Genomic DNA, 23,138 nt, shown 5'->3' with positions numbered 1-23,138 from the left:
TACTGGAAAGAAGGCAGAGGGTTGTGAATAATGGATATTCTTCAGATTGGTGTAACGTCAGAAGTGGGGTCCCCCAAGGATTGATTCTTGGACCACGGCTGTTGCTGATTTTCATTAACGATATTAACAAAGGTCTGCAAATGTCAAAATTTGCAGTTGACGTAAAGATTTGGAGAATTGTTAATGATCAATGCCAAGCAGTGCACTTTTGGGATTACTTGAATAGGCTTCAAGAATAGTCAGAAAAGTTGCAGGTATGTTTTAAAGCAGCAAAATAACATACACTTGGTGGGGTTGAATTTAAAACAGTAGAAGATGAAATGGATCTGGGAATTGCAATATGGGCAGACATGAAGTTTTTTTGAGCAGTTTAAACAGGCATTTATGTGCTTAAATGCTGTTTCCATTATGTAAACATCTTTCGCTATCCATAAGCCTTGTGGCTAATGAAAATATTTTATAATTTTTTAAATTTTATTTTAATATGAATACCTATATAACACCTATAATATGCTTATAACAGTTTAACTACATACCTGTTCATTGAAAACACAAGTACAATTTATGTCCAAGAAATTATTTCCTTCCAGTTTTAGGATACTTTTAGTATTCAGTTTCTGAAAGTGCAAATAAAAAATACATTGAATTTATTATATATTTCTACCTCCCACCTGCAACAGAAATAGCAAATCCTAGGTTACATAAAAATTCAAGCACTGAAATTCAAAACAATCCATAAAGTGTGTGTATATACACTGGTGTTCAAAGAAAGTTCATCACCTAGGAATTTTGCATTTCTAACCCTTTTTCATGATGGTATGTTACACTAATGACTAGCATCACAAATAGAAATATAAACAAAAGATATTTATTAATAGTTAAGGCAAAGCTAAGTAATATTTGAGGTGCTCTCAAAATATTCCAAAATGAGCATTTGAACCTTTATACAACAGTTTTGGTAAACACAATAATTGTGGCTGAAATGTTATCAGAAGCTCTCAATTTGCTTCAGTTTATCATTTTAAATGAAAAACAAAATGAAAAGTTCATCAGGTGCAAACTAATATTTAGTTGAACCGCCTCTGGCCCTAATGACAGCAGCACACCATCGAGGCATTCACAAGATCAATTTCTGAAGATAATCAACTGATAGTTCATGATTCCAAACATGAATTATGGCTTCCTGAAGTTTACAAAGGGTATTTGGTTTATTTCTGGCAACTGCAGATTCCACATGATGCCAACAGTTTTAATGGACCATTCTTCCAACCCTTTTATCATCTGTAACAAATATAAACACATTACTGTTGAACCTCTAATGCAGAAATGAAGCTAAAGTAACTATAGAAATGCCTACTTACACTTTTCACCCAATAACAAGGAGCAGAGTCATCCTGAAAGATGCAGTTACTTGGCAGGTTGAAATGGTCTCTAATGGTTGGCAGCAATTTGCCTTCCAATAAAGCCAGGTATCCATTGGCATTTACGGAACCTTTTATAAACTGCAGGTGACCTACTCCGCGATACGAAATGCACACCCATATCACTTGGCTGGTAGGGAATTTCACTGTAGATGCAGACACCATACAGTCTGGATGGTATTCTTCACCATATCTACGGCGAATTGTTTGTCTCCCATCAGAGCCATGCAGGTTGAATTTCTTCTCATCCGAGAAAATAACTGACTTCCACTGCTTGGGGGGGTCCATTTGACATGCTCCTTACACCAAACTAATCGGGCTTTTTTCATTTTTTGTGTGAGGAAGGGATTCTTCTTAGGATGACAGGCTACAAGTCCATTATTGAAGAGGCGTCTGACTGTTACTGCACTTGCTGCCACTCCTGTATGTTCTTCCCATTCTCTTTTCAGCTCAGATGAAGAAGCTTTACAGTTTTTAAGGCATAAGCACTTCAAAACACAGTCCTGTTTTGGTGTAGAGATTCGTCTGCTTTCAGTTCCTTCTTTCCTATCAGCAGAACCAGTATTCTCGAGTTTGGAAAGAAATCTACTCACTGTCAACTGATTACAAGACACTAAGTAATATGACGAGAAGAACATCCTTCCTCACGTAAAGCAATGATAGCACTCTTTCTCTGTGGCGTCAACTACACGTAACTCACCATCCTGACACAAGCAAGGAATGACTGCAACTCTTGCAGAGTGTGCTTATATAGCTGAAAGTAACAGCTGATGCAATATTACGTCATCACCTACGTGTGTGTCAATCTTATCTGATGCAATCTGTAAGAAATAGTGCCATATACTTACATTATTTGGATGACAATTACAATTTTAAGGGGTGATGCACTTTCTTTGAACACCAATGTGTTATATATTTTTTCCCTTTTTTTATTAATATGTTAATTTTGGTTATGACAAACCAACTAGTATTACTGTTATCCAATTAAATTTTAGAAAGAGATTTTTATTTTTTAAATTACAGAGCAGGTGTTTAAAGCTGTATTAATAAAAATTGCTTGTGAACATCACACTATCTGCACTACCCTTCGAAAAGTATCCAGACAAGTCTGTTTAACGCTGAAGTCACTGCTATTTACTTTAACAGAGTGTAGCAGGGATAATTATCCAAGTCAGTCTTTCAGCTAAATGATTTGAGTCATTCACTAATATGGAATGTAGAGTTTAGAGAAGGATGCTGCAGTAGATTTTTTGATAAGAGCTGCAGTAGATTTTTTAGAGGAGGATGCTGCAGATATTTTGATAAGAACAATGGATGTTCTTCCTATATTTGACTATCAAAAATATCTGCTGGAGTCATTATACAGGGAAATGGTTCCTTGTTTTCTTTTTTCATTTGGCTGAACTCTCCCCACAATTTCTTCCATATTGAGCAGATATGACAAATTATCTAAAATTGCATATGGATAGTAATAATTACAGAATAATATATCAACTGTATATCACACTAAGGGTAGTGGAGAATGAGAAAGACCAGGAGTAATTGTGGAGTCAGACAAAGTTCTGAGTAGTGCAATTGAGCTACTAGGACAGATAATGGGATTTTTAGTAATACTTTACTTAACTAGTTTTTACTAGTTACAGGTGTAAAAAGATATACTTAAGCCACAAAATAAGGCTTCCAGACCTGCATATAGCTCTTGAAGCCCATTTTAGGAAAGATGTGGATCTGTTGTAATGGGTGCAGAGAAGGGCAACAAGATTAGTGAGGGGAACAAAGGGTACCTTACCAAGAAAGGTTTCACTTCCGCAACTTGCTGTGTCTAAAAACTAGGCACCTGTTAGATTCAATTGAGATGTTTAAGGCTTTGAATGGATGGAGTAAGTTAAATGCTGATGGCATCCATCCTTTTTTTTTTGCTCAAACAACGCACATGAGCGGGCATAAATTTAAATTGCAGGATGGTTTTACAGAATAGATGTGCAGAAATGTGCTTTCAGCTAGCTGAATTGCTGGAACAAATTACTTCCATTTGGTAAATTATTACAGGAATTGGAGAGGTGATGTGGAAAGGTGGGGTTTTTTTTTGCTTTCCTGCATCATTTGCTACTAGAAATAATAAATTTACATCAAAAAGGATAGTTACAGTATACAGGTGCAAAAATTTGCTTTTGCAAATTTTTGCACCTGTGTGCAAAAATTTGGTTAGAGCAAAAATTTGCTTTTGCAAATTTTTGCACCTGTATACTGTAACCATCTAACCACCTAAAGCAAATAAAAGTTTGTTCCAACCAATTGTTGGTGTTGTGACAGTGGGTAGTTTGAATAAATTCAAAGGCAAATTAGAAAAATTGTTAAGGAGGATATACAAATGAGTTTCTTTTTATTTTTTCTTTTTTTTTTTTTTTTTTTTTTTGCTGATGCAGTATAAGCTTGCTTCCCTACATCATTTGCCAATACTAATAAAATTATAACATAGAGTAAGCAGTGATGAATATAGTGAGGATTCTTGTGCTGCAGACTTTGCTGTACCATCCACTTCAACAGATTTGGACTACCAACCAGAATATTACAATGTGTTGCAGTTAATTAAGCAAGAAGAGATGAATGACTTAGTTTATTATTTAAACTTGCCTAAAGATCAAGCAAAACTTCTTGGTTATAGGTTTATAACAGTGGAAGTTACTTTAACTAGTAACTAAAATTACTAGTATATCAAAAACATCACAAAGTGTTTTCAAAATATTTCATTTTGGAAGACACTGTTTCTGTAATGACATTAGTGGTCTTTTGAATGAACTAGGCATTGAATGCAACCCTAATGAATGGGATATATCTATTGATGGCTCAGAATTAAGTGTAAAAGTAGTTTTGTTGGACAGTAGACATGCATTCCCATCAAATTCACTATTTCATGCTGTTGGCTTGAAAGAAAAGTATGAAATATGTCCAAGATCCTTAATGCAATAAAGTACCATGACTTTTGCTTCGAATGATGATGATGATCTTAAGGTAATGGATTATTCACTGGTCTACAGGGACATTTCACAAAATATTGTTTTCCAAGTTTGTGGGACAGTTGTGCAACATAAAAACATTGTGCAGCAGTGTGAAAAGAGGGAGAAATTTTTACTAGGAAGAAGTAATATAAAATATAGTCTACTGGTTGAACCAAAGAAGTTTCTTCTATTACTTTTGCATATAAAGCTTGGATTAATGAATTTTGTTGAAGTTCTGAATAAAGGAGAAAGAAGGAATTTTCATTGGACATCAAATAAAGTTAACTCCTCAAACATGATGTATTTGAAACAAAGTTGCAGGACATTGAACTAGCAATTTGATGATTGTTTAAAGCAATTGTGCATGGATTTCTTGAAAGAAGAAAAGCAAACAATTATGACTCTCTCTGGTGTCAACTTCACTGCAAAGATATGGGCCTGTAGAATGTCTTTGAAAATTAATTTTCTTCTTTGCCATCTCAGTTTTATGACTCAAGATGCATCTATGATGGGAGATTTCTGCAGGTTTCTTAAGAGGGTAAACAAAATTAACTATAAGAAAAACTGAGTGGCAAACATTTCTAAGGATTTAGAATGTATGTAGTACATTATGTTTGATTAAATGCATTTTAAAATGAACAAGGTTCATTTTTAAGATGGCATATGTATAATTGTATATTTGAAATTAGTCATTTATTAAGTTACTAAATTTCAGTACATCTTCAGTGGAGATGTGGTAGAGATGTAATTTTGGTATTTCTGGAATTAGCAGATCAATTTCCTTTAGAATCTGCAACTCCTCCCCAACCAAAAGTAAGCCTTCAAAGCCCAGTGAGTTTATGCATCAAATAATTAATTCTAATCAAAATCTTTCTACTAAATAAATTAGTCGAGGTACCACTTCTGTAAACATTTTTCTAAACACTTTTCTATAACAGCCAATATGTAAATATTATTTTCCAAAACATTCACTAAAACTTCACAAACTGAAAGGCAGACTCTTTCTCTGTAGTCAAATGCATTTTCTCACTATTATTACTATTCGAAATCATATCAACTTTGGTTAATGTTCAACGTGTCTTGATACTCTCATTTTTCTTCCCCCCCACACACACTAGAAATGTCTGGCATAGATTTAATCTACTAGATACTCATCTCACATGGTGAGATGAGTATATAGCAGTTTTTCTCTCTCTAAAAGTTTTCTTTTAGAAAACTTTTAGAGAGAGAAAATGTTATTTGAGAGAACTTATCCAGTGCGCCATAATTTTCAGAATGTCGAGGAATAAGAACATTCTAAAAATTCTGGTTGAAAATTAAAAATGTGGAATTCATAGCTAAAAACAAATGGTTACTTTTCAGCTGCTGTAAGTCAGAACAAAACTCAATTTTTTTTTAAGAAGTTTATTCCATGTAAATTAATCTCAACACAAGCAAAGAACAAATAAAACTGTGTGCTAAGTCTATAAAAAACGAAGCATTGTTGCAAATAAGAGTTCAATCAGCATGCCAATGTTGAGCAGTTGTCAATTTCTGCCTTTACTTTTACAGTATTTATTGACAGCTTAAGAATGGTCACCCACATATGCCATAATTCACAGCACTTGGGTGCCTTTTCGAATGCTTATATGCATAACAGCACATCACTTCTAGTGCCACTTCTGTGTCAGAAGCAGTGAACATGTTAATGTTTACTGTATAAATTTAACTACTGTTTTAGTTTAAGCAATGTGAAAGAGATTTTATCACTAAATTTATAAAAATAAATAACTTTGTTGTAGTTTTTATTAAAAATTTTTTTTTTTTTTTTTTTCACAGAAATAAAATGCTATGGTTTTTACATAAATATAAACCAGAAAAACTCCTACCGCATTTTCTTCACCATCCACATTATCTTTACAGCTTTTAACTACATGTTCTAAGGTTGAAACCCAAATCTTCTTTTCCGTAAAATTCATGGTCATAATATACAAACACCTGTTAAGTAAATTTATTCAGTTTTATAATGAATTGGTACTACTGAAAACAATTAGCATAATCAATTTAAAAATTAAAATTAAGTTAGTTGCAAAAGCAGTAACATGAAACTTTTAAGTTCTCCATTTGTAGTCATCATCTGCTAAAAATGGATAAACTTTTTTATCATGGATACAATTTCTATGGTAAAAACAAAGCAGATCTGTCAGACCTCCTCTTCCTGATTTGGCTTATATGATTTCCATTCCCAATATTAAAAACTTCATTGAAAGTGAGGTGGAGAGGCAGTTTCAGGTTTTTCATTTCAGTATCATTAAAGAAATTCCCACAATGTTTCCAATCATGTAGAAGAGAATGGCTTCATTTTAAGTTGCCCAAGGAAACTACTTTGAGGGGAACTAAAGCAAATAATTGGCAAGTTCTATTTTAACTTGATTATAAAGTAATTCTGTGAACTTTCAAGCCATAACTATTATTCCAAGGTAATTACATGGCCCATGAATAATAGAATAAATGTGGGACCCTTCATATTTCTATGAGCTATATTTCTTGAGATGTGGAAATAATTAATGCCATTTATAATCAAGTTGCTTATAATAAATTCATAGGTATAATGAATAAGTTTAAATTCCTTCTTGATTTAGAGCTTAAAGAGTGTGTTATAGGTATTACCTTTAATGAACTACTGAAAATGGCACCTACAGATACAGTGAAGAAGATAGTGATGAATTCAGTATAGTAACCTTTCTTTATTCACAAGAATGGCATAGTTTTTATTACAACATACAGATAAAAAAAAATCCAATTTATCCACTTTTAAACCACAGTGGATAAATATTTCCAGTATTGTATAAACAAGCTCTGCCAATTGGAGGGGAGGATTTAAATACTGTATGCTTACCCATATCGGGACCAGGAGAAATATATAAAACAAAATAAAATAAACAGATCAGATCTTAAACATTCTTTTAGTGGCATGATGTGCAGGTATATCAAGAAATTGAAATTGATGAAATAGTGAGCACTTCAACCTGCATGGAGTGTAATCTGCTTTTAATTTCTTGAAGAATTACAGATTGCTTTCAGATGTTTTATGGTGCTACTTGTACCACTTCTCCACTGAAGAGGTACCATGAAACATCTGAGAGTAATCTGTAATTCTTTAAGAAAGTAAAGGCAGATTACACTACATGCAGGTTGAAGTGCTCATTACTTCACCAATTTCCAAAAAATAAATAATAAAAAAATTGGTTGAATTATATAAGTATGATCTAAAAACCATCAGTTTTCAGTAATTTTCTGTTCAGTGTAAGTTCTCATAAATATTTTAAACGTGTCTCAAAAATGTGGTCTCCTAGTGTTCCTTTGTCTGCAAATTCTTAATGCATGAGTCATCACTGCTGATAATCAGATCAAGAGTATTACTCCCTCTGATTGCCCCTCAAACATGTTGCTGTAGAAAACAGTCCTCCAATAAATCCACAAAAGTCTTGCTAGCATGTGAGTGACCAACCCACAATATCCAGTCAATATCTGGAAAGTCAAAATCCCCCATTACAAGACATTCTGATTTACTGGCCCACTCTATTTCTCTGCACAACTGTTCACTATACTCAGAGTCATTAGGCCTATAACACACTCCTACTCTCATTTTCCCTTTCCCAGTATTTATGTCACAAATTATTTTTTGCATCCAATCTGTCTGTTTGTTTCTGTATCATAGTATTATCCAATCAAATTGGAAGGACAAGATCGTCCCTTAACAAATCCATGCCGTGACTGAAGTATAATTGTGCTCCTGTATAGAAGGTCCTTCATTAGTTCTTTAACCACTGACTCCATTATTTTTCCTGAAACAGAAGTTAAACTTACAGGTCTGTAATTATTCATGTCACCTTTAGATCCCCTTCTCTGAATTGGAGTTACATTCACACATCACCAGTCTGTGCAGATCACTCCTGAATCCAAAGATGCTGTCATAATTATGGCTAAGGGTTTGCTTACTTCCTTTGTTCTCTCTCTTAATATATTAGATTGATCCCATCCACACCAGGTGCTCTTTTTTATTTTTATGTTAAGCTTCAACAATTTATCTTCCAATTTCCTTTCAGTTATCACAAAATCATTTAGTTTGATTATTATTACTCTAACAATTTGATTAAATTGTTAGAGTTTGATAAACTTCTGGCATCCCTTCCTTAAAGAACTCCTCTTACATGAATTCAGATGCAAAATACCTATTCAGTCTGTCAGCAACCTGAGTAGAATCATCAATAGTTAAATGATAAAAATTTTGGGACCAATGTGATTCAACCTCTTACTTCTGTTAATACACACAAAGAAGTCTTTGCTGCTTTACTTTGCATTCTATGCCAAAAATTTCTCATAATCCGTCTTGGCTTGCCTAACCTCCTTTGTGACTTGATTTTAGACTAGAAACAAAGGATATTTTATTTCCCATAGGCTTCTGTATCACCTGATAATTTATATGCATCCCATGCTTTTTTCTCTGCCAAGCATCTCATTAGTTCATCTGACATCCAATTAGGCCTATACCTTGAAGAGTATTTCTTAGTTGGTATTAAAAGCCTAGCAGCTTCTACTAGAAGAAGAACTCTTTATTATATACAGAAAGCACATTGCTGTATACAACTCCCTTCACGGATACAAGCCAGGGGTTGTATTAGCCAGGTACTATTACTTCCCTGAATGCTTCTCATTTAGAATTTGCTATTGGTAACATCATCAGTTGATCTCACTACACATAATTTAAAAACTGTCTGACTACTGTAGTCACTTTTTATGAAAATAAAAAGCCCTTCCCTTTACCTTTGACAATAGTCACATCTTTAAATAAATCTCACATCAAATCTACACTGTGATCACTGCCACCTAGTGGTTCTTTTATCTGCAGATTCTTAATGCACAAATAATCATTGCTGATAATCAGATCACGAGTGCTGCTCTCCCTTGTTGCCTCTCTAGCATACTGCTGTAGAAAACAATCATCCATTAAATCCACAGAAGTCTTGTAGTGTGTGAGTGACCAACTCAATATCTGAAAAGTTAAAAATCTCCAATTATAAGACATCCTGATTTACTGGCCCATTTTATTTCTCTGTATAGCTGTTTGTTAAACTCATTTCAGTCATTAAGCCTATAACACACTCCTACTCTCAATTTTGTTTTTACAGTGTTTATATCACACCAAAATGACTCAATATTGCATTGGCTAGCCATGTTAACTGGATGCACTGCCACTGCCTTAGATTTAATATGCTTCTTAACTAAGAGCATAACTTCTCCCTCTCCAGTTCTGTCTGTCCTTTCTGTATACATTGTACTCCCCATATTAAAATTGTGCATTTGGTATATCTGAATGATACCATGTCCTTAAAATCCTTAAAACTAAACTTGATTGTAACTTAACTTACAACTTGACTGTAGGGGGGGGGGAGAAAACACAATTTAAGTGAATGGTTAATAAATAGATGTGAACATATTATTTTACTCAAGTCATATTTTGTTACTGATTTTTTTTTTTTTTTTTTTAAATATAATACCATACTGTATCTTGTCCATTTTGTTGAAGTTACTTTTATAACAAATTTGTTCAGATATAAGAATTTTCATTAGTCCCCTTCAGGTTTATTATTAACAGATTTGGAAGAAAAACATCAAGTACTATTTTAAAATAAAATCTTTCAGTTTATGACATTAAGATAATACAAATCAAGTTCTAAGTTTATTTTGTATATGTAACATTCACTTGCTTTTAAATATTAAGTCAGTATGTTTTTAAAATCTTGTTGAAGAAATAATTACCTGGCTGGCCAGCAGGTAGTATATGGCAAGTATTCAATTTTTAAAACATAAGGAAGATCTGATTTTGCTGTACCAATAAGCTCCGTAGGCGATACTGCACCAGTCACAAGAACTTCTCCATCTTGAAAGGCTAAATCCATTTCATCAACTGCACTGTCTGTTTCAGTCTGTGCTTCCTTATCATAAATGTATAATACTGTACCTATAAGGCGCATGTATTTTTTCTCCCAACCTTGTTTTCCTTGCCTAAAAAGTAAATGCATTAATTTGAAAAGATTATTTTTCTCAGTAGCTATGTCATTTAAAAATGATGAAATACATTAATACATAAAGTTCTGTTAGTATAAGAATGGTATTAATATAAATGAATTAACTAGAAATATTATGCAATATTTTGCCATATCAAATAACAGAGTAAAATAAGATTGAAACGAACTGCAAGTGTAATTTTGTTTTTGTTTCATTTGAATATTATATAATTTTTTTGCTTACTATTTCCAATCATAAATAATAACCTATTGTGATTAATTTTATTATCCAGTATCAATGTCCTCTGTGATAGTATAGTCGTTTTGCCACTTGTTATTTGCTTGAAAAGTCTGGGTTTGATTACCATATATGGCTGTAGGAATTTCTGAAGTCCTCTTCGATCAAGGTTGTAGTTAGCTGATCTCAGGTGGACGAAGTGGGTTCCCCCCCCTGCAAGCCACTTGCGGTTTTTTTAAATGCGCAAACACATTCCGACACACAATGGTGCAATATGGTCTAAGTTGCTCATGTGCCTAAAAACCCAACTTTTCCAGTTTTAGGAGGCACAAAACAAGAAATAAACAATAAATTTGTTTAGAATGAAAAGATGCTATTAGAATGGTTGCACAAAGGAAAGCAAAATGGTTAAAACAAAGCAACTTTGTGTGAACACTAATGGAGGTAGACAAAAATTAGGAAAGACTGCTCAGTAGATAAATTTGGGCATTTTTAACATTTAATAGTTGTTATATTTTAAGCAGTTTAGAGATATTTATTTATTCAGAAATTATTGCTAGGATTGAAATATCACTACACCAAGATTCAAGGGTAGAGAAACTTATAAGATATGGTTATTAAATAATGAGACTTTACCCACAGCCACTACACACCAAGTGCCACCTGTGAAATAATGGCACATCAATTGACTTGGAACCTTTCCCTAGTTGTCTGTCAAGTTCCAACACGCTCATTTGCTTTGCAGTGAGACAGGTTTTCATTACCTTGTGTTTTTACAGTTTGCAGTAAAAATGACAAACAAAAGAAAACATCAAACGAAAGTTATGAGTTATGTCAAGTTTATGGGAAAGATACTACATTAAGAGCTCATATATTTGAATGGCATAAAAGATTTTTAGAAGGAAGAGAGAGAGAGAGAGAGAGAGAATGTGGAAGATAATGAACAACCAGGCTGTCAAGTATCCACAAAAGCTGATGAAAATGTAAACTGGGTAAGGGTATTGATTAGAAGTGATCATTGTTCAAAACATTAGAATGACTGGAATGGTTGCATCAGAACTCAATGTGGACAAAGAAAGAAACAGACAAATTTTAACTAAAAATTTAGGCATGATGAAAGTGTATGCCAAGATGGTGCCAAAAAGTTTGAATGAAGACCAAGTTTGTGAAAATGTTTTGAAAAAAAATAAATAAATAAATAAATAAGGTCCAGACTGTGTACTGTAATTACTTGCAATTAAAGTTTCTGTTCCAGTATGACCTAAAAACTAAAAAGCCAGCCAATGCAATGGAAGACAACACAATCCCCAGACCAAAATAAAATCAATGACAAAATCAAAAATGAAAATAACGCTTTTTGTTTTCTTTGATATTTCTTTGAACAGGATGTGAAATAAATTATTATGGCTGAATCATCATCATCATCATCAGCCATTTTCAATCCACTGCAGGATGAAGGCCTCTCCAGCAACTTTCCAGTTCCTTCTGTTTTGAGCACTGGCCATCCATTTACTACTCAAAAACTCATGAATTTCATCTATCCATCTCCGCCTTTGTCTTCCAGGTTTTCTTCTAGCTCCTCTTGGGTACCATTCTGTTATTTTCTTAGTCCATCTGTCATCATGTCTTCGAGCTATGTGTCCTGCCCAAGACCATTTTAGTTCTTTAGTTTTGATAAGAATGTCCTTTACTTGAGTTTGCTGCCTAATCCATGTGTTTCTCTTCTTATCTAACAGTCTGATTCCCAATATAATTCGTTCCATTCTTCGCTGTGTAGTTCTTAGCTTCTCTTCCATTCTTTTGGTGAGTGCCCAAGTTTCACTTCCATAAGTCATGGTGGGGAGTATACATTGATTCATTATTTTACGTTTCAGACAAACCTATGGGATATTGCTCTTCAGTATATGACTATATTTCCTGAATGCTATCCATCCAAAATTTATTCTTCTCTTGACTTCCAGCCATTTATCATTATTACAGCTAATACCTTGTCCCAGATAAGTATATGACTCCGCCTTTTCAATTACTGCTCCTTCAATCATTATTTCCCTTTCCATGGCATACTTGTTCATCATTACTTTTGTTTTAGCCATATTCATCTTGAGTCCAAAATCCTTACTAACTGTGCATAACTGATTAAGATTTTCCTCTAATTCTTTGGGATCGTGGCTTATGACCACAATGTCATCTGCAAATCGTAAATGGTTTAGGTACTCTCCGTTCACATTGACTCCTTTCTGCGACCAGTCTAATCTTCTGAAAGCTTCCTCAAGGGCAGCAGTAAACAGCTTCGGAGATATTGTATCTCTTTGTTGAACTCCTTTCTCGATTTTAAATTTGCTACTGTCTTTGTCTAGTCTAATAAAGGATGTAGCACTCTCATATATTTTCCTCAAAATCATAATATATGGAGTATCTATGCCTTGTCTTTCCAGTGCCCGAAACATTGCCTTATGCTGTATGGAGTCAAATGCCTTTTCATAATCCACAAATGCCAGGCATAATGGTGTTTTATATTCATTTGCTTTCTCCATTAGCTGTGATATTACGTGAAGGTGATCCGTAGTTGAGAATCCTGTCCTAAAGCCAGCTTGCTCTTTCGGTTGATTCTCATCAAGTATTCTTTCTAATCTGTTAGTAATGACCCTTGTGAACAACTTGTAGATATGGGATAACAAGCTAATTGGTCTATAATTTCCAATTTCTGATTTATCTCCTTTCTTATGCAGCAAAACTATGATGATTGCATTATTCCACTGCTTAGGCATCACACCTTTTCTAATGCACTTTGTGAAGAGCCTTGCCAGTTTTTGTGTTATGTCTCTTCCTCCCAATTTTAACAACTCTACAGTAACTTCATCTTCCCCCGGGGCTTTCCGATTCTTCATTTTCTTCAATGCATGTTCTACCTCATCAGGAAGAATATCGGGTATGTCGTATGTGTTGCTACTTTGCAATCCATCTTCCCCACTGCTGGTATCATTCCCTCGCTCCTTGTATAATTCTCTATAGTAGTCTTCTGCTATTTGAATTATGCCTTCTCTGCTGTTTATAAGTACACCATCGCTATTCTTCAGTTTCAGTATCATTTGTCTTTCTGTATTACTGCTCATGGCTGCTGATTTAAATCCTTTGTTTTCCCTTAATGCTTGTTCTACTTTTCTTGTGTTAAATCTTCTTATGTCCTCTCTGAGTCTCTTTCTAATGGCTTTGCATAACTCAGTATACTCAATTTTCTCCCTGTCAGTGTTTTTCTTGCTCTTCATTTGTCGTCTTTGGTTCATCATAACAAGTGTTTCTTGACTAATTTTTTCTTCTTTGGATTTCTGTTTCCCTATAGGTTTCTTGGGCTTTATCACTTTCAGAAAGTTGTAATATTCCTCGTCGATATCTTGGTCCTGAGCAGTCTGCAGAAGCTCAAACTTGTTCTTAAGTTCCAGTACATACTGCTTTTTCTCCTCCTCTGTTATTTCAAAGACCTTTGTATTATTTACTCGAGTCAGTTTTTTCCTTTCCTTTCCTATATCTATATCAAGTGTACATCTTACCATTCTGTGATCACTTCCAACATTTACCTTATTCAGGACGGTAACATCATTCACAATATATCTTCTGTTAGTGAGGATGAAGTCGATTTCATTAGTTGTTAATCCATTTGGACTCTTCCATGTCCACTTTCTGTTCACCCTTTTCTTGAAAAAAGTGTTCATTACTGACAGTCCTTGAGATTCTGCAAATTCCACAAGTCTTTCACCTCTTTTATTTCTTTCACCAATTCCAAAATTTCCTATAGTTCCTCTTTCTGCGCTGTTTTGCCTTTTTCCAACCTTAGCATTGAAGTCTCCCATAATAATAGTGTAGTGGGTTTTCTGCTCATCTAGAAGACTCTCAATTTCAGTGTACATTTCTTCAACCTCTTCATCATCATGGCTCGATGTTGGTGCATAAATCATTATAATCTTTAGCTTGTACCTCTTAGAAATCTTGAGTATTAGTCTTGACACCCTTGGTGATGTACTTTTGAATTCCAAAATGTTGTTTTTAAAATCTTTATGGATCAGAAACCCAACTCCACCTTCACTCCTTTCACTGTTTCCATTGGTGTACAGCAGATTTCCACTTGATAAACTTATAAGTGATTCATTTCTTCTTCTTGTTTCAGCCAAACCGATGATATTCCAATTCACATTTTCTAATTCCTTTTCCAGCTCTAATATCCTGTCTTCACCGATGAGTGATCGTACGTTATAACAGGCCAAGTTCAATTTCCGTGCATGGCAGCCTGGTCGTACCCAGAGATTCTTAGCACCCTCTGCTTCCACTCTGATCCTCTCGCTGCCGTAAGAGGGAGAGTGAAAGCTGCTGGGGACTGAGGGCCATTTGTATTGTTGTGCTCTCATTGCTGGAGGGTTTGGTCTTTTCCTCTTCACGCTGACCAGGCGTCTTGAAGAGAACCACTCTACACGTTCGTTGCCACCTAAGTGACGTAACAGGGCTTACCATCGAGAAGGTGTGCATGAGTGGATTTTAGGGAGGCAGGCCAACCGGACTTCTCCTAAATCTTCTGTAATAGAGAGATATTGGATCCATCAGTGTTTTAGGCTGAGTGTCTGATAACACACAGGATACCTGTTCCCCTCTAAGCCCCTATGGCTGAATATATCCTACCAAATCAGACTATCAATCAAGCATATTACATTGAAGTTTTAAGTCTGACTGAATTGTGGAAGGATGGTTGGATGCTCCATCAAGATAATGCTCTAGCACACAATACGTTCTCTGTTTGCCAGTTTCTTGCCAAAACACATAGTTGTGTGAATATGCATTCTACTTTTCAGACCTACTTTCTAGCCCCTTGTAACTTTTTTTCCCACTTACCTTAACTGAAAAGCATACTTAAGGGAACCCATTTTCAATCCACTGAAGACATTCAGAAAAGAATGACCAAAGCATTAAAAGGGCTTACAGAAGATGACTTGCTTGGAAGAAACGTGTGAAACAGGATGTGAAAGTCCAAGGCAATTATTTTTAAGGGGATAACTTGTAAGGTATGATATAACCCACATCTCATATTAGCTAGTTCTGGGAACATTCTTATTTAATCAATTTAGTATTAGTAATGGCAAATGGTGCAAGAAAGCAAGCTTATAGAGTATCAGCAAAAAAAAAACAAAAAAAAACACATTACCCACCTCACTCATCCATTCCCTCCAAGAATTTGTGTAGTTCTTCCTTGAAATTGTTCAAACTACCCACTTCCACAAAAACAGATGGAAGTTTGTTCCAAATAATCAACCACCTGCTGGCTGAAGGCAAACTACAGCATGTCTATCCTGTAATCATCCTTCCTCAATTTGAATTTGTCTCCTCATGTCTGTAGTCTCAGTGAGAGAAAGCATGCCATCAACATTGAGCTTACTCAATCCATTCAAGGCCTTAAACAGCTTAGTTAGATCTACAAATTGAAGCTCGTAGCTGCAATTTGCAGAACTGAAGCCTTCCTTGGTAAGACCACTTTTTGTTCCCTTCACCAATCTCACTGCCCTTCTTTGCACCCATTAAAGCAGATCTACATTCTTCCTAAAATGAGGTCTCCAGACCTGTTTACAGTACTCAAGAAGCAGCCTAACCATGGTCTTATATAAGGAAATAATGACCTCCTTATCCCTGCTAGCAAAGTTCCTATATATCATTGACAAAACCCCCATGAGCTGTTCTGGCAGCATATCTGACTATGCAATTACTCCCAGGTCATTTTCCACTGTGCTCAGTGTAATACCACAAAGTTAGTAAGTTAATCTGGGATTACTGCATACCCATATGCAGTAATCCCAGATTTGATTTTTAGGAGCATTAGCAACTAAGGCCATATTGCTCCGGGGATATGCGGTGGTCATTCCCTGACCTTTCCGCATCCTTCGTATTTGGTGGTCACGGGCTCGAACCCTGGTCTAATCAAGAAGCGTGTGCTACGCACTGCTGCTCCTGCCCACCTGGCTATGGAGGCGCCGGGGACAAGGAGGTGATTATTCTGTTGTATAAGACAATGGTCTAGCTGGGTTAGTACTGCATACAGGTTTGGAACCATCATTTTAGGAAAGATGGAATGGGTGCAGAGAAAAGTAACAAGATTAGTCGGGACCACAAAAAATATGCTTATCAAGAAAGGTGTTGAGTTCTGTAAATTTCAGAACTCAATGCCTGGAAACTAGACACCTACAAAAAAGCCATTAATAGTTAGATATTTCCTAAAGTTTGAAATCTACTAATAAAACCACAGGTAGGAAGAATGCCAAATAATCCAGGCTGTAAAAAAAATTTCCACTCTATACAGCTGTTTCTAACATTATGTCCTCTCTGTGGGGAGATAGACTGACAGAAAAACTCAAATGACCAAGTGAACTCATATATCTTCTTATTTATATAAACTGGGCAACAATCATACAACGTTTTTAATACTAGGTAAATCATAAATGATATCATGAAGTACAAGGAAAGAACAAACAAATGAAGGGGAAATAAAAGGGAGGTGAAGAATACATTGAACTTATAAACAGAAATGAAAAATCATTGTATTAAAGAAAAACAAATCATACAATAAAATCAAAACCTTGAATTAACTTAATACACCTGGCTTCAGCTAATGAAATTAGAAAAAAAAATCTTAAATAATGGAATGAAGAATTAATGAAGAATCTAATTCTTCATTCCATAAGAATAGATTAATAATCATATTACACAACTCAAATTTTTCTCAATAGTTATTCCAAGTTTATCAAAAGTAAGTCAGGAAATCCAGGAAAATTTTATTATACCACATTAAATAAAAATTTATTTAAATCAGCTTATCAAAAGAAAATAAACATTTAAAAATTATTTTATTTTATTTTGCAATCTACATGTAAATTTAAGCAAAAAAAAAAAAAAAAAAAAATCAAATATGAACTAGATCAACTAACCGAGGAACTTTAATCCATCCTTCCAATGGAGAAGTCAAATCAGGTGGCAATTCTGGAACTTCAGTGGCAGGAGGATGGTGTAATGTATCAGCAAAATGTTTAATATAGCCTGTAGGAATACCACATGTGCTGGGCAGAGAGGTAGCACACTTTGGATGACAAGTCACATTACATTCTGGGATAAAAAGAAAAATATTATGAACTTTGGATTGATTTAGATAATTTAAGAGTTAAAAATAGCCAAATGAGGTCCCAGCTGCTTTACTTTAATTTTTTTTTCTACAATCCAAAAATTAAACAAGCATTTAGATATTTTGAAATCCCTAAGAGGCAAAAAATTTCATTGGCTGGTATGTGAAGCCAGGATGATGAAAACAAAGTATTCAAAAGAATACTGATATGGCAAAACAGTTTAGCAAATCTACTGAAACACATCTGATGTTCAATATTGAAGGGTCAATCTGAACTGTTAAGCATTTTTATTATGTTTAGTCCATAAAATATAGTTCCTTTCCCAAAGTAATCACACACACAATCTCTCATGTGCTACTGAATTGAAAACAATGACTCCAAAAGGCACACAAAAGTTCAAGTCTTAGCAAGGGGGTAAAAGTCCTACTGCTTCCAAGCTACTAATATCACAGTCTTGAACTGGAACTGTAGCCCTATAGACACTTTCAGTTTGAATATCTGTGAAAGCCAATTCGTTTTACAAATTCACATTTGTAATCACCTGAAGCTATCTTTATTAATGAAGTTAGAGAAAACCAGAAGGAACGTTCTTAGAAGCTTCTGGTGAGCATATCTTCAGAGTCCATATATATAGCAGACTTTATTTTATTTATTATTATTTTTTTTCAATACAAAGCCTATGATTTTGCTGAAGTATATGAGAATTAAAAAAAAAAAAAAAAAACATAAGCTGCATCAGGTTTTTTTCCAGTTTCATAAATATCATACACTAATTATATTATATTATCTTGTTGCTTTATTTGTATCAATTTTAAAACTTTTCTGTCAAACTAAACTCTCCACACTCATTCCTTAAAATCATTTTTCTCTCTCTGTATATATATTCTAGTTTTAAATAATTAAGTTATTTTCTAATTTACACAGAAAATGATTTTTTTCCATGCCTAAACCACATGTTTGCTGAAATATATCATGTAACATTATGGATTGTGAAATAGCAAAGTTTTTACATTCACAGAGACTTTATTTATGTAACAAATAATTTTTTCCCATTAATTTTAGGTAACAATTAAAAAAAATTAGGGTTTGAGTCCCTCAAAGACATTAGAAGGGATGGATTTGGTTTCAAGGGGAGGAAAACAATTTTTATGAGTTTAGAAAGGAAAGGACATAATGCTTGATTATATTGGTGGACAGAAATTTGAACCTCTACTTAAACAGAAACAAGTTTCAAATAAATGTCCCTTTGTTTTGCTCTTGTAGTCTTCAAATTAAGACTGAGAAAACTTTTACTTTATAACTAACTCATTCCAGCTTATAGACATCTCAAATGCAAGTGATCCTATTTCTGTAATGTGATTTTTGAACAACATTAGAACACTATGTTAACTTAGAAATACTAGAAAGCATAACTAAAATGCATTACTACAACAAAATACAGCATTCTTAATTTCATTATTTATAATCCTGTTGCTCACAAATGATGTTTAGTTCTCAAGAGAAAAAAATCTGCATAAGTAGAGGTGCATTTCCCCACCATTTTTGAGAAAAAGAAATGATAAACAAAATCAACTATTCAAATTAACTATTTTTCTACTATTTTACATATAAAAAATTTTATTCATTATATTTTCTAATGACAAAATACATTTCTCTAAATGCTTACCATGACATCTAGCAACTTGGCGACCAAAATGAATAGAATCTAGACAAGCTACACATTTTGTTCCTCTCATGCAGAGTACTTCTTGAAAGCGATGAGGAATATTATGTTTCATCCTTTCACCATGAGGCTTTGCAAACAGAGCAATTTCTTCTGCAGAAATAAGTTCAGGACTCGTTCTATGGCTTTCACTATCACCTGTTGGGGATAATGCTAGAGCAGAATGCATGGCTCTTGATGTTGGAGATGCAGGTGGTGGAGCCACATCAAACCCACTTAGACACGATACATTCTTGCGGGACACTAAATTTGTAATACATTAAAAGTTAACTTGGTATATGTGTAATTTTATAGTAGATAACTGTTAATAAAATATGTTTTTTTAATTAAAATTGAGGGTACTAAAAAAAAAAAAAAAAAAAGGAAACATTCTAAGAAGTAAATTTTCCTTTTGTCATCTTTAAATCTTAAAGCACAGCTTGAGTCCAAAGAATGAAAGGTGAACAATTTCATCTATAGCTAATAATTGATGATAGACTCATAGTTCGGTCTCATTTATGTTGATCTGAGCTGGGATTAATGGTTGTTCCCTACACTATAATTTATTTTAGTACAATATGAATTAAATTGTCATCTAATGTAATATTTTCAAGAACTTTTGCTTGGTTTGTAAGAATTCTAGGAATAAAACTCATACTATACCTGCACAGCAGGGATTCTGAAAAATACAAGGTGTGTCCTGAAAGTAAAGACCCAATGCATACAGAAAATTGACAAACAAGTAAGAATTTGCAATGATAACTAAGTTACACCACACAATGTTATTCAGTACAGGTTAACAATGAGTACCAACTGAAAATATGTGATTTGTTCTGTTATCAATTTTTAAATAGCTAGAAATATTTGTCCTGCTAACATTCAGCAGCAGTTACTAGAGACTTGAGAAAATGTTATTAATCACCACAACATAGCAAAGTGATGCTGTGCACTCAAAGGGAGAACTAGTATTCATGATGAAAAAAAAGGGGTTGAAGACTATCCATTATTGGTGAGTGATTCAGAGAGCTGATTGAAAGAATTTCAGAAATGAGGCAAACAATTATTGATCTTCATAATAGTTTTCCCAATATCTCAAGGTCACTGCTTCATGAAATTGAAACAACTCTCAACCACTGCAAACTGTGTACCAGATGGGTATTAAAAATGTTAACCAATACTCACAAAGCAACACAAATGACAAATGCACTGTTTTCTGCAGCATTACCCAGAGGAGGGCAATTCTTTGTTAGACAGAATGGCGATGAAATCTGAGTTAGCCATTGCACTACCAGGGAGTAGACACTACTCAAAGAAGAGGCATACAGACTTATCTCTGTATGCTTCTGCTACTGTTTTAGGGAACATAAAGTTTTTTTTTGGTTGAATTTACTGCAGCGAGCCAATCAGAACAAAGGTTTGGTTACTCTCCTGAGAGAGTTCGTTTATTGCACAGCAATGTAAAACCGCACTCTGACACTCAAGTGTAAGAACTATTAATCCAATTTCACTTTTATTATATTAGTGCAATGTAAATTTCACTGGGAAATCTTCAACCAGCCATACAGCCCAGATAATTACATGGGGGAAAAAAAAAAACCCAGTTCAGTGACAAAGCAAAAAACTGAAATAAAAAAAAAATTGGTTACAAGATCAGAGGGTAAACTTTTATGACCAGGGTATACAAAAATCGGTCCCCAGGTGTTGAGAATTATTTAAATATCATTGGCAATTCTCTCTCATATATATACAGTTGTGCACCTGTATCTGCTGATTCGGTATCCACTGATTCAGTTACCCGTGATTAACCATGGAAAAAAAAACTTAAGTACTACTAGCGTGTCCAATATGACGCTTCCCTTTATTTTTTTTTTTTTTTTACAATGTTGCATATGGTTTGGTCACCAACATTATAATGGATGCATTGTTTTCAAACAAAATATTTGAATAATTTAAAGTTTTTGTTTAATTTGAAAGCACAACTCTTGCGTTTGCCCATCATTTTTACGATTTCTAAACAAAAAAAAAAATTTCTGACATCCCCGACATAAATAACAAAACAAAATTTGTCCTTTTGCAGTGCGACGGAACATAACAATCAATGTGACATATTAAATCAAACTAAACGTTTGGTTTAGTTTGATTTAGTTTTGAGCAGTAGATGTGAAGGCAGCAGGGGTTGCAAGATAATATGCACACTAATCTCCCAATGACAACTTATAACGCCGGTTCTTGTCGCTTATTTACAACTTGCCAAATATCTGTTTATACCAATTGTAGTTATTACTTGAATTTTATGATTTCTGGTTGATTTTTTTTAAATCTGGAGTCGAAGTATCCTGGTTAATCCAATCTGGTAAATCGAGAGTCTGCTGTACTTTATTATTACTGTATTTAATGTTGGTAATGTCTTACTGTGTGTTTAATTTATCAATTAAACTTTATTATATGTATGTATGCACAAGAAAATCATGTTACATATGGGGTCAGCCATGTATATGGAGACGTGTACTCACCAATTTGTACTTGTTACTGCAATTTATTGCTGACTGCATGAGAGAAGACTCAGTTTGAATTTGATATTACACTAGTGGAATACACACTTTTCCAATCATATATCCATTTAAAGAATAACCCCTTGGATAATAAAGAAATGTGACTTAATTTCTGAAAATATTTCTTGAATTCTTTTGAGAAACATTTTTATACTCAGACAAGGAATGGACCTGATGATGGTGCATTTATCACTTGAGCCCATTCTGCAAATTACATCCTTTAAATATAAAAACATAAAAGACTACCACACTGTTCTAAAAATACATAACTTTTGAAATTATAATGAATACTTTTATTTGGCAATGACAGTGCACCAAGGAGCTGCCATTCATTTTGTGTAATTAGAAATTAAAGGAGACAATACTGTCAAGTACCTTCTCCTTTGCTACAGGGTACTTTCAAGCTTCATCAGTTTTCATGGTCCAGTACCATTCAATGCATATCAAATTAACTGGTGTACTGTAAACATATTGCCAAAAATGAACTGTTTGGGCCACTATAGTAAATGCAAATCATTAGTATGATGATGAAATCATTCACTTGACTCCATTTTCTCTCTAATCTGCATAGCAATTTCTGAATGATTATACTCACAATTAAATGTTCTGATGAAGTGACTAACTAGGCAGTGTAATTTCTCTTCAAATTTGGCCAGCAATAACAAAAACAAAATAAAATTCATTAAAAAAAAAAATCAAAATACATACTTTCATTATGGAAATTCATAATTTCAACTCTATACTGATTGAGTTGTTCCTGTAAACGACGGCTTTTGGAACGTTCTTTCTCCAACATAATTTCCATATCTCTCCACTGATGTGGTATAGTAGGGATATTCTCTTTATTTCTTCCAAATAATTTCTGGACATTGATAATCTGTAGAATTTTTTTAAAATTAAATAATGGAAAAGCAAAATTGAAATCTGTAAACTATAAAATACAAAAAGTGTTAATATAGAATACAGACATACATTTCAGTAATTTAAGTGGAAGCAGGGAGAAAGTAAAAACCTGCTAATTTTAA

General features: G+C 34.0%; 1 protein-coding gene across 1 annotated transcript in view; it reads right to left on the bottom strand.

Annotated features, from left to right (window-relative positions):
* The window catches only part of LOC150088894 (citron Rho-interacting kinase-like), a 178,665-nt gene that overhangs the window by 45,414 nt on the left and 110,113 nt on the right, over nucleotides 1–23,138 (bottom strand). Inside the window, exons 25-30 of the mRNA XM_090370347.1 lie at nucleotides 22,822–23,044; nucleotides 19,526–19,825; nucleotides 17,668–17,842; nucleotides 10,223–10,468; nucleotides 6,289–6,406; nucleotides 537–617 (exon numbers count right to left, since the gene is read on the bottom strand). Coding sequence (XP_090226473.1) covers nucleotides 537–617; nucleotides 6,289–6,406; nucleotides 10,223–10,468; nucleotides 17,668–17,842; nucleotides 19,526–19,825; nucleotides 22,822–23,044 — 1,143 coding nt within the window. The remainder of the gene's footprint in view (nucleotides 1–536; nucleotides 618–6,288; nucleotides 6,407–10,222; nucleotides 10,469–17,667; nucleotides 17,843–19,525; nucleotides 19,826–22,821; nucleotides 23,045–23,138) is intronic.

This window comes from Mastigoproctus giganteus, chromosome 3 (assembly GCF_048544385.1).
Source record: "Mastigoproctus giganteus isolate SK-2022 chromosome 3, ASM4854438v1, whole genome shotgun sequence".
NCBI classification, from domain to species: Eukaryota; Metazoa; Arthropoda; class Arachnida; order Uropygi; family Thelyphonidae; genus Mastigoproctus; species Mastigoproctus giganteus.
Note: the sequence above shows the minus strand (reverse complement) of the source record. Positions and strands in the feature narration are given on the sequence as shown.